Source organism: Apostichopus japonicus, chromosome 4 (assembly GCF_037975245.1).
Source record: "Apostichopus japonicus isolate 1M-3 chromosome 4, ASM3797524v1, whole genome shotgun sequence".
Classification (NCBI taxonomy): domain Eukaryota; kingdom Metazoa; phylum Echinodermata; class Holothuroidea; order Aspidochirotida; family Stichopodidae; genus Apostichopus; species Apostichopus japonicus.
This window is the reverse complement of record NC_092564.1, coordinates 14791674-14804905: the sequence shown is the minus strand read 5'-3', so window position 1 is coordinate 14804905 and position 13232 is coordinate 14791674. Positions and strand designations below refer to the sequence as shown.

General features: G+C 35.3%; 1 protein-coding gene across 33 annotated transcripts in view; it reads left to right on the top strand.

Moving 5' to 3' along the window:
- Positions 1-13232, top strand: part of LOC139966539 (neogenin-like) — a 117782-nt gene that overhangs the window by 46805 nt on the left and 57745 nt on the right. For all 33 annotated transcript variants that reach the window (XR_011792693.1, XR_011792690.1, XR_011792692.1 and 30 more), the window contains exon 3: positions 12292-12394. Coding sequence is in view for 30 of the 33 variants with exons in the window: in XM_071969670.1 (XP_071825771.1) it covers positions 12292-12394 (103 nt within the window). In the remaining 3 variants the exon portion in view is untranslated. The remainder of the gene's footprint in view (positions 1-12291; positions 12395-13232) is intronic.

Genomic DNA, 13232 nt, shown 5'->3' with positions numbered 1-13232 from the left:
GTGAGAAATATTGAAATTTTGATAAGATTCACCGGAAAATCTGGTGACAAAAGTACATTCAGAGCACGGGGTACTTTTGTTGTAGTAGACCTAGTAAGACAAAGGCTATAACTTTGTGTTAGGTAGGATATTCAAAATTTAAACACGTACAGTAAAAACCCAAGGAGGGTCAGTGACATGTTATGTGGTAGAACGAACGTACATCTTTCTGTTTCTTCTGTGTTTAAATAGTGCACATAAACTCCTAGTTCTAACTTTACAGCATATAGCATTTTACGTTCCCAAAATCCCAGTGTAAAATAAGCAAACATTTGTCAATAATTATAATGGTTATACACAGTTACAAAAGTTCCTTTCTTTCTGGGTGAGCATATTCCTGTGAATCACATTCTTATTGTATTTACTGTATGTCTTAAACTCCTGTAAAAGTTCATAAGTTATGTAACTTGTGGAACATCCGTAAATATACCAGCATGCACACACTGCACATGTATTCTGTTTGCAAGTATTTGCGAAGGATCAAAGTCTGACTGAAAATGTCAGTGATGTTGAACTATTGTTTGATATTGCTAAATGAGACTGCTTAACCTCGCATTAAAAGAACTAAGTAAAGATTAAGACATAGCTCCTTGTAGTTCCTCTGTAAGAGAAGGTTTTGTCAAGTAGTACTGCCTGATTGCAATTTTGTAAATATTTGCTGATACTGTCGCTCTATGAATTATTCTATTTACTATATAGTATGTTACAAGTGTTGTCATTGGTTCTTTGAACTGTCTTAAAAGATGTCTTTGTTGACTTGTATGCCAGCAGACATATATGGCACAATGTAAAAGACAAGGATTTAAGTTAAGCATTCACTATGCATAGTAATGTGCTTCATATTGTATACTGACAATATAAAGTTAAAAAAAACACCGCAAAAAAAAACAAACACCGATAACATTAATAAAAGATGAGTATTGAACTTTAAATACATCATCAATATGTCCATACAGTAGGAGAGGGAATAGCCAGTGTTGATCAGGAGGAATATAGACCCTACGATTGTCCACTAGGGACATTATAGGCCTGTATGGAAAAAAGTAAAATTTGTGCGCAGACCCAAGAGGTTTGTGTTTGTATGTTTGCAAAGCTTTTGGCATAAATTATGATGAAACATCCAAAGAGAACTGTAAACACCTAATGGGATCTATTCAAGTATATCCTGTAAATAAAGGTTCAGTTTGGACGTTTCAATGCAAGTTGTATAGCTTTCATAGTTGAACATAGGTAGCTGTGACAAATGTGGACTATATAGATATGTATTTCTGTTATTTAATATATTATCTGTAATGTACTGCCCCATAGATCTGTACATACAGCGATATAATTGAAAGTGTTTTACTGTAAAGATATATATATGTACAATACTTAACGTCACATGGTATATCTGTTTGAGCAATTCTTCCATAAATACTTCTTTGCAGTCCGATTTATGTAATTAGTGCAGTTAATACGTTGGTCATCACATCAATACATGCAGTGGCTAGTATGTTACAAATTATTTTCATATTGCTAATATAAACTTAAACCTGGACCTGACCGATGTACTGTAGCAGTAAATTTCCTAGGTTAGTCAAACTATGTAAGTCCCATCGTTAATTTAATAATGACTCAGAGTTTTGTATAACTAGCTCTACAGAAGTCATATTATGTGCCTGAGATATATATATATATCACACAGATCTATGCATGTGAATATGTTTGTCTAATTTGTCACCTAATTTGATGCAGACTGTTCTGTGGGATTTGATAAAAATGCAGAAACCAAAACATTAGTTGGTAGCTTGTCCTTACTTGAATTCCAATCTTGCAGTGCCAACCTGCCGGCCACTCATACCTCTTTCTTCATCCATCCTCTCCATCCATCCATCCTCTTTCTGAACTCCATGGTGACGTTTAAACAATTCCGTGATTTTCCTAGCTATCGCTCTTGTTTTCCTACTGTGGGGTCCGGTTTCATATGCCGTTGGCAGGGGAGTGGAAGATCGGGAGTTTTGATCAATATGATAGGCCATGAACCTGCAGGGTATGTTTTAATTTTAATGGTTGTGCTTATTAGAGCAGGGCCCTCTGCTGTAGAAAGAATATCAGATTGTTGCATTTCTGAGATGTGATTCATTGCTCTTAACGTCCTCATCCTCATCCTCTTAGTCGTCGTCGTGTGGCTGTTGTTGGCGTGAGTTCATTACCCTCAAAATGGAGGATGGCAGAAACAAAGAGATGGGAACTCATGCAAAAATTGAGTTGGGGCTCCGAGGGGTGTCAGATACACTCATGAAGAAGTCAGTTGAAATGGTCGATTCGGTCACATCGGTGCAGGATTTCTTTGTCAGCTGTAAAATTTATATACGGGGCACAATATGAAAAGCAGTGTGATTGCTATTAAGAAGAATCATGCTAAACATTTTTATTGTGTCTATGAATATTATGTGTATGGAGAAAATACCTTGCAGTTTAAGAGAAAAGTTGGCAAGTATTCAAGATCATCAGTAATAGCGTGCTAAACTTGCCATTGAAATCATCAAGAACAACTTTCCCGATGTGCGGTTTTGAATCTTCAAGTTACAGTACTTCCAGACATCGAGGAACCATACCCCATGAATGTTAAATTAGACAATTGAAATGTTTCACTGATGAGAAATACTTCGAGGGTGCATGGTGGTAATAAATGCACCTACTAATGCATGAAAGCTGAGTGATGCATTCTAATTTCACCAATTCTAGCAATTATTTCTGATGACCTCAAAGTCATAAGTATCAGCATTTAGTCAGGTTTCGGTCACAACAAGAAAGATCATGAGATTTTGTGATTTAGTTTTTTCCCACCAAATGAAAGTTATTCGCCGAGTAATTGATGAATTTTGATTCGATCCTCAACGTTTAGTTGGCTGGATGTGTTACATACCATGACATGTACAGAGCAACTCTGAAATTCTCAACAGATTTAAGTGACTTTTATACCAGTTCCTGTTATTTGGAGTAAACCTTGTTTTGGGACTTTGTCAAAACTAAACCCAGAAACCTGATTTCAAGTATACAGTAATTTGGCTAATGTCTTCTCTTGTTACCTTGAAAAACTAACTGCTTCTTTAGTACACTTCCCAACTTAACAATTAGTTGTAATCTTTCTGGGAAGTGTGATGTAGGAGGACTTCCTGTCTAGATGCTCCTAGCTAAGAAATAATAAAGTTGAGCCTAACTAGGGTAAGGGGAAGGTGAAGATAATGGTAAAATGCTCTCTGTTATAATAGTAGAAACTATAAGCTATTTGCTATCACTTGATATGAATACAAAGTACACTTCCTGTTATTCACAATTAACCCAATATGTGTAGGTGTACATTTCAATCATTACCTGTAAAGAGATCTAACAAGACCTAATGTGTAACCACCACCTTCACACTATAGTTACACATTGAACCTTAAGGCACATCCCACAGAGCATGTTGAAAATTCAACGCATCACCCTATGAACCTAAGTCAACCAAATATTGAACCCTAAGTCCTTTTTATATTCGTTTATGCCAGAGACACTTAAGATCAAATGTACTACAGCTGCTTATGACCTTATGGTAGCAAAGTTACATAATTACCCTACAAAAATGAACTTATAATTCACCAACACCAGCTTAGCTCACACATGTTGAGCTTTGTGACTTACCACAGCTAATGTGTTTAGTGGAGGTCAATGCCTAAATTTCATTTAAAGCACAATTCCTTGGACAGTTTAAATACGACAGAGTAGTAAAAACAGGTAGTCAATATTTTGTGTATGTCAGCTGGAAATGAATACAGCCAGGTCCGTTCGCTGGAGCCAAAAATTCAAATTGTTATCGTAGAACACAGAGTCAGTGCGTGCATATACTGCATGCCCGGGCATTCAAATTTTAATATAAAACTGTCGTACAATATACACAACAACACCATAAAAACATTTGCTCTTGTGGCACACTTGTATTATCTTCTTTATTTATGCAGTTGACCGCTCCTATACTGTCATATCTAAGCAAAGGACTTGTCATAAAGCAATTAGCTCTGTTGCTGCTGCCCTCAGGATCGGTTTCAAATTCCATTTCATAAAAGTTGTCAAATTTGTGAAATAAGCTGAGAAAGGGGGTCAGTGCTAGTGCTATATGCTTTAGGCTGTCTTGTATGACAGCTCTAGCCGAGAATTACCATACAACCAAAATTGACTTCTCACTGAAAAAAGCAAGAGATACCGTATACAAATGCAATAAAAACGTTGAATCAGCTAGTACTGTAGTAGTCAACCGTATGTCCTACTTCAAATGGCATTGATATGGTCAGTAAATTTCCTCCCAGTAGAGTCAGTTGGGCTGCCTTCTACCTTTTATCCATGTTAATTGTCTGTGGGGCAACATAATCTGTAATTTAAGTTTGTTTGAACAACATTTTGGTAATAGCAAGAAGAAAAATAATAAACTACAATCAAACTAGAGCATCACTTGCAAGTGTACTATCAAAGCAGTGTATGAAAGGCACAAGTAAAAGGGTCATAAAAATGTTGCCAATTTATGTTGAACCAATTGCAAAATAATGAAGTCTGAATCCATGCAGACACAGTTCAGATTATTCGGAGCCGAAAATTGTAAGTATTTTTCAAAGAACAAGGATGGGTGAATCTGCATGTATCTTCATATATTCTGTTCATTTCCTGAAACAAGCTGACATAACTTCCTTTAATTGCCTCTCTGCGGTTCATTATGTTGACAGCTTAGGCTTGAGAATAGGACCTTAAGGTTCTAAGTGTAAGTTTATATGCTTTTGGAGGTGAGACATACCAATGAAACATTTCTAAACTGAGTATTAACGATGAAATGTTACAGGGTAAGTGTTTTCTAATAAAGCTCTGGCCTTTTGGCATAGATCATCATCCACAGGTGGAATAATTATATTATTTCAGCCATCAGATTAACTGAGCAGGTAAAACAAAAATCAATTCTCTGCATGTGCAACAAACGGTGTTCTTGTTGACGATGTCTTGCACAGCTGAAATTTGCCTCCGAGGACTGGAATTCTTTCAGAGCGTCCGACCGACCGTACTGAATTGGTAAAGTGCCCTGGCACGTACTTCATATTAAGCATGTCAAAGGAAACAAACTCACTGATTTCAAAATTAGGGTAAGTTAAAGCTGCATTTTGAAATAAAAAAACTTGAATGGTCATGATCTGGTGTTGCCTCCAGATCTATGCATATTCCATCGTGGAAGGAAGATTAGGGTACAAAATGTATGAGAACAGAAACTGTAACAAAAGTTGTCCAAAATTAGCAACATGGAAGGAAAGAATTAATAGGCATGAATTGCAATGGTTCAGGAATGGAAAACTATAAACTTACTTAATTAACAACAAACTTTGTGGGACACAAAGTATTCTGCATAGGACTATTTCAATGGATTTAATTAATATTAAACTCGTAACTAGAGATATATGGAGCAAACAAACTTGTGGTGACTATATATATCTACATGGGTCTCTGAGTTAGTATGAGGGGTAGATCCAATTATGTTTGAATATTATGTATGGGTCGGTCAGAATAATGCAGAACTTTTCAAAGGTACAAAGCAAAATATATCTCTCTATCTTGAATCATCCTGTCAAGTTAAATCATCTTGTATAGTGTCCATACCTATGTTATGTGCATTGTGACGGTGAGCAACTTAAAATCTCTTATCATGTAAGCCAAATTTGTTAATAGGATCCAATACGTTCTTTCATCCGAACTTGCTTACAACTGACTTTCCAGTTGTCAGATTTGATAAAGTTATGCACTGATCAATATATGACCATACATGATTTTGTAAAGTATATTTACAGACTGAACTGTCTTAAATTGGTCAAATGAAACATTAAGTCTGATACATGTGTCAGTTACATTAGCTACCATTTATCAGATTTATCAGACCTCCCAGCAAAACCTTTAATACCTTTAAAAACCTTGATTTAAAAAACGGCTCCTTACTTTTCAAAAATACTCTTTAAAAACCTTTATTTTTATTTTTGGTTCAATTTTTTTTTAAGATGTGGATAGCCAGGCATGATTCATGGAGTGATACAAAACAGACTCACAAACAACAGTTAATGTAATTCAGATATTTTAAAATAAAGGCCACAGATGATGTAAAAATGTGCATAGATGATGAGTATGTTCCAAATTAAATACATTTTGGACCTTTACAAACCTTTATTTTAATGTTTGACGCCTGTAAACACCTTTATTTCTTCATTTACAACCATTATAAAAAACCTTTATTTTGTTGAAGAGCTGCTGGGAGGTCTGATATGTTGTTGTCATGGCGATATGAAAAAAGATCACTTCGGCATTTACATTATCTAAATTAAGTAACGTTTAGCAATAGCAGATACTGTACAATGTCCTTGTCATTCCAACAACAAAAATTCTGTTCTTTGTAAGCTTTACACTCCTTGATATATACAATTTGCTTTTCTTATGTAGTATGGAAATGACATGTTTTACTGATAATGAAAGTTGGCTATTAGTTTATACTTGAACTGAGATTAGAGTTGATCGATGTACATTTGGTCTTGTCATTTGGAGAATTAACTTTGGGGCAATGGATTGATATGTACATTTTGATGAGCATTATTTGGATTAAAACAAATAGCTACAGATTATAATGTATCTGACATTTGATTTTAAGGGGCAGATAATCTACAAAGATGGTGTAAAGTGTACTGAATGCAACAGTGCAATTAGTGATTGCACCGGATTAAAGATTTGTCATTTGATCCTTGCTGCCATATACACATATGTATATTTATATATGCTAGCTTAATTGTGATGGTCAGTGATTCCAAATTTTGATATTGAAATTTAAGTCTGAACACTGCATAATAGTACATACTTGTGTAGTATTTAGTTTTAGTACAAAGTTTACAAACTATGATCTATTCTACAACAAGATCATAAGTAACAACATTGGAAAAATCCTTATTCTGTAACACAATAGCATGAATGCATACATGTACGGTGTAAGAAACTATACCTTACCTTGTGTAGAATACATATTCAGTTACATTCATGTTACAGATAACAATGCCAAGCTAATGAAAGATAATTCTAACCTGAGGTTTAAAATTTCATAGGGTATGATGATCTTGCAGGTGTTTTTGCTATGGAAATAATCTATTTAAAACTAAAATATTTTTGGGGTGCATTGGAACATTCCAAGGTTTGAATTTGTCTATCTTTGGTGACAGCCAGACTAACATGATTGAGAATGGCTTAGTTGAAGAAGAAAGTTCTCTGTCCTGGGGGGCTACAGTATTACAAAAAAAAAAAAAATCATCAAAAGAAAAGGACATTCATAATTTAGGAAAATATTTTGATGTTACCCGATGCGATCTTGGTTTTGAAGTGTAGAACAGATCAAATAAAGTGAAAGAGGGAAGAATTTCTTTTTACGTACAGGAGGAGAGATAATCCTTATCTGGGTCCCTGTATATCTAGTTACAGACTTGCAACAGGTTTTCTTTGAATTGAAACTTTTAAGTGTCATGCAGAATTTCCTCTTTGTGAATCCTGTGTTTATTCGAAAAGGACTCTTTAAAGTAATTGCTTTAAAGTTTGACTATTTTTGCCAGTAAAAATGAAGGAAAGTAGATTGTTGGTGGACCGGAGCTATCTAATGCACATGTGCATGTACAGTATACTACACGAGTCTGAAAAATTAAAAGATGATTTGTATGTAGTGGGAGTGAGAGAAGTCCTGATTCAGAGTGGAAAGTAAAAAATGTTTAAAGGTTTACTCATGAAATGGAAAGATAAATAACTATTTGTCTGTGATACCATTGACAGAAGTATCGTTCTTTACTATTGTTATTAAGTGACAAGTAGCTGTTGGTTTATATAACATATTTATTTAACATGTGTCAACCAAGGGTGGAAATGGTCACCAAGATGGTATTCTTCTTTTTCTCTCTCCCCTCCCTCACCTTTCATTTTCACCCCCTCCCCTCCCCCTCTCTCCCCTCACCCTTCAGATCTTCCTTATCATATGGCAATTCATTATTTATGTAATTTACAAAAGACAAGCCATTTGGCGAAAAATAGAGGATTAGGTTTGTGTTGCAAGGCCAGGGAAATTGTCTTGGCTCCAACTCTCAGCCAGATACAACAAATTTGTATATATGTAAAGGTCAAAAAATATTTAAAAAAATAACAAACAAAATATAATAAAAAACTTTAAAGTATAAAATTAAACGTTCCTAATTTAAAGCCACTTATTTACAATAAATCGGTTCAACTAACAGAGCTATGGTTTTATCAAACAGAGCTTTAAAAATCTCAAACAAGACAGAAACACACTCACACACACACGTACACACCAAAAGAGATAATATAAGCTAAAAAAATGTTAAGAAAAGAAATTCTGCTAACCACCATGTCTGCCCCTTTGCGTTTAATTGATATGTGCAGGTACTGCAAGATATACTGTACCTCCATTGCCTACACCATATTCACATGTAAATTCTACAATTCAGTTTTTAATGTTTGTATAAATTGTTTTTATTATTTTACTGTAAAGATGAGTGAATTTGAATTTTTGTATCTATAGATAACATATTCACATACAAAAAATTAATGCTAAATTTGATAATTATTGATCAATTCATTATTTATAGATTAAGTACAATATAAAACTAAAATTGCAAATACTTCAATACTACACTCCAAAGAAAAATAGAAAGAAAAATTTAAGTTCAAATAATTTGAGATGTTTCATACAAAACCTATAAATTTTGGTATTAATTTACATACATAGCTGCTTTAAGAAACAGAAAATATGTATTACACAAAGATAACATAAATGTTTATTGAAATTGAGCTGATAATATAACTGATCTGTATTTTGTTAATAAAAGAGCTGTTTTAACATAGTAGCAAAACACAACCGCACATCAAGCTAGGGTAAATATATATAGAAGTACTACAAATAACAAACAGACTAGTAACGTATTGTATATCTGTATGTAACAGTTAGGTCAATAACCTCAAGTGCTCAGAATCGTAGGATGGCTCTAGTTTGTCGTCGGTGTTTTAAAGTCCGAGGGTTTGATGAAATAGATTGATTATACTTTAGCTTGCAGAACTGCAAGCTAAACATCTTTCATCTAGATATTATCTGCTGGCATGCAGCAAGTTGTCACGATTACTTTTGGGTTTTTAAAGTGAGAAGACGGCTGTCATTTTCTTGCTTAATAAATTTGTTAAATTCTCAAATTTGAAAAACTAACTACAAAAGTTCTGTCGTCTCAAAATTAAAGAATTGCGAGAGTGGATTCATTTAATTTCCGTTCGTATCGTTTATATACCTTAGGTAAAAGGTTTTTCTTTTGTTGGTTTGGTTAAAGTGGAATTGTTCGAGCAAATTAACGATGTGGGAAGAATCTGAGTAAATGTTGCATAACGATTAGTCTGTGTCTATCTATACATGGTAGGAATTAGTGAGAAAAGGCAACTGTAGATATATCTGTCAATTAAGATAGTATTTGGGAAACCTTGATAATTTTCTCCTACTAATGGAAGGGAGTAATTTAAGGCTTGGCTTGATTTTGCTGGGGGGTTGCCAGGGAGGTTGGTAGAGAAGGGGATGGGGGGGAGGGCTTTGTAGTAAAAGTGAAGGGCAAATTTTTTTGCTGTTAGTCCACAGAAGAATATTTCATGACATGCTGTGAAGAGAAGTAATTGTGTTGAAGACATAAGTTTCATAATATATATATGTGAATTGGAAGGAGACCACAGTCACTGAGCTGATCAAGTGTTAGTTTTTGTTTGTCGTTATTTCCTGATTCAACGGCCTCAATCCAAATAACGTCACAGTAGGGCAAATTTCCCTAAAACTTGATGACATTCAAATCCATTCAGCTGTGCATTTGGTGTCACAATACAATACACACACACAGACTTGCAGTGTTTAATTGTGATTAACATATACAATATGCTGTAGATTTCCCATTATATATAACTTTTGCAAGGCGTAGAAACTAATTAGAGATTGACTCCCTCCTACTCTTACAAGTTTGTCATGTGCAGTTCGCTCCTGCCCTACATAAGTGATCTCGAGATATACGGACAAAATAGAGAAGAAAAAAGTTCGAAAAAAAGGGCGACCTTAACCGTTCGATGTATTAACTATATATTTCGCTATGCTGGATCTCGGATCATGGTGTCAGTGATACACTTTGGCCGTTTGGATACTATGTCATTTACAGTAAAGTTGGGATGAAGTTTCATCTCAAGTTGTAAGGTATCTCTGTGGAGTACTGTCATTAATAGTTTTCTAGTCTGCCAAATAATTGAAGCTGTCATCCCAGATGGGTATAACTCCGTATTGTTGACAGCGAGTTTCTGAAGCTATTGCTTCCCAGAAAAGAGCATTTGAAAAAGAAGTGGTTCATTCAATATAGTGGGGACCAGGAGATCATTTGTGTAAAAATAATTGGCTGTTTGTGTCTTAATTATAAAGACAAGTAATATATATATATAGATGATGAACTTGCATCTTGCACTCTGCATGTAATGTGATCTCTTGTAGCCGAGAGAAATTTGAGGTTAGAAATTTTGTGGTTATAGAAGGAGTAAGAACAGGGCAACTTGCAATGGGTTTTTCCTCCCTTTTACATTAAAAATAGGTTTTCGTTGTAAAAAGATATAGTGTAAAGAAGTGAGGTGCCTGAGACAGACAGACAATTTTTGTTTTCATCCTCCGTAGTTTGGTTTCATACTTGAAAAAATTATAGATCAATTGATAGATCTTAGAAAGACAGAAGGGTTCAGTTTCCCAAATTCCCATGGGTACCCTTCACCTTGCCTCTTCTACACATTCCAACATGGAGCACACATGTATGAAATAGTTCTCCTAATTTCTTTGTGCATTGAAAGGTGGAAAGGAGGGGGAGGAGGAGGGAGGGTGGAGTTGGGACTAGTTCATTTCATTCTGTAGAGCGCTTACATCTCAGTGATCTCACAGTGATATAGTTTAAACTTTTGTCACTTTTGAAAGTGTTGTTCAGATCAAATAAAAAAATAAGAACTTGTACTGTATGCCAGTAAGGTGTGCCTATTGTCAAGCAGTGGCAGACCTCTTGTGTGAACATTCTCAAAATGAAGTGAACCATGGAGAACTCCATTGCATGGTGAATTTAGCTACAACATGGTATATTGAAGAATCTCAGGCCTACACATAACCTCATGGTTGTCGTCCTCCATCCATTCTTCACCGTCTTCTTTGGAAGAGTTGTTTGGTTGTGTTATATAGTCACTGAAATTACTCTTCAATTTTGTCACCATCAATGTCAATTAAATCACCCACAGTCAATGTCGAGGTTATCAATAATGGTCGTTACCTGTAAAGTTTTCGGCTGTTCGTTGCTCGTAGGTGGAGAATGACCAGTTTATTCCAAGCTGAAAAAAGGATAGGAATCTATGCAATAATATTTTCAGGTTGCTCAATTATCTGGATATCGCATCTGGTGAGAATTCGGTATGTGTGGGCTTATACCTTCAGCAGGGTGAAACTGCTGTAGGTAGGTCAAAGATCATCAGCTCTTAGATACTGTAATTCTTGTCATGATCATTTATTAATTTGTCAAATGTTTAAGTGGTAAAGGAATCGGTTGTTCTGATGTATACTAGAGGTATATATATTTTTACTGTGCATAAGTTATGAAGACACTCTGTCTTTGAGAAGTACAGTATATATGTGACAGAAAAGCTTGTTATAAAACACGATGAATTTAAACAGAATGATTTAATTTGAATTATTAACCACAATTAATTGCTATGTGAACTTATTGTTCTAGGTACTGTGTATAAGTTTTCCGGTATTGCTTCACAAAGCGCTATGCAAAAAGGGCTGATTGATTGATGGATCGATCGATCCATTAATTGATCGATCAATCAACTGATTGATTGATCGATTCAAATAAAATTGTTAGGATGTTTTTCAACACAGGAACTATAGTATTCAACGCATGCGGAATAAATCGAGAGACCTTCGAAAATGCTACACAAAATTTGAACGCTAAATTATGAACTTTACTCCATACAAAATATTAAAAATTTATGGAGTACGTATCAGTTGTCCATAGGTTTAGACTGCCCCCCAAACCTTTGCATGAAAAGTCAGTATATTACATGATGCAAATAATTAACTAATATTAAACATGGCCACATCATTACAATCATATTTTTGTTTTATTTCAGCCTTGGAACTCATTTCTCACCCTGTCGATGTCACAGACCTATATGCAGGAGACACAGCCAGGTTTGAATGTCTTGCACAGGGACAAGGACCGCTAGAATATGTGTAAGGAAAAATCAGTCTTTGTCAGGTTTAAAATTTCTTTGTAATATGCGTGGCATAGTCAATGTGTGACAATCTTTGTAATCTTCACAAATTTAATAAATGAAAATACCTTACCTTTAGTTGATACTGCTTTTGTTTCATGAGACAATCCCTTCATAAAAATACTCCTGTGGCAAATAATGTGACCATTTACAGGGGGAAGGGGGTGAAGAGAATTGTCAAATCCAGTGGCGGAGCTAAGGGTTTTGGTCAGGGGGGCCCGAGAATGGTCTGTATGGGCACTTTCGACACTAAGCGGAGCTCCACCACAGGTTGGCACGGGGCGTACAGAATTTTTTTTCGCCAGAAATAACCCTTTCTGGGCCTTGCTAATTTGTAGATAATGTGACAAATGTCAATGGTTAGATGAGAGCGCAATAAAAAAGTCAATAATCGCGAATAAGTAAAAAGTGGTAAAAAGCTGAAAAGGGCACCAGCAGTCCATTTGAGTCCGTCAGGGGGGGGGCATCCGCCCCCCCCCCCCGACTGTATGGACACTCCGCCACTGGCCAAATCTACATATGTCAGTTATTTGAAGGTGACTCGTTTGTGTCAGACAAAGTACTTTTCAAGGAGTAAATTGATAATTGCCAGATATGTTCATTAACCTTTAAATTTGTGGTTTTATCATGATACCTGTGGATTTGTTTGCTTGTGTGAAATGGTCAGCTTTGCCTCAGTGGCCACTGAAATATTACTTTTTTTAAAAGCAACTATAAACGGTACACTCATCTAGTGTTTGGACAGCATACTAAGACGATATAGTCTTCATCTAGTTGCTAGAAAATCTTTGATCTTC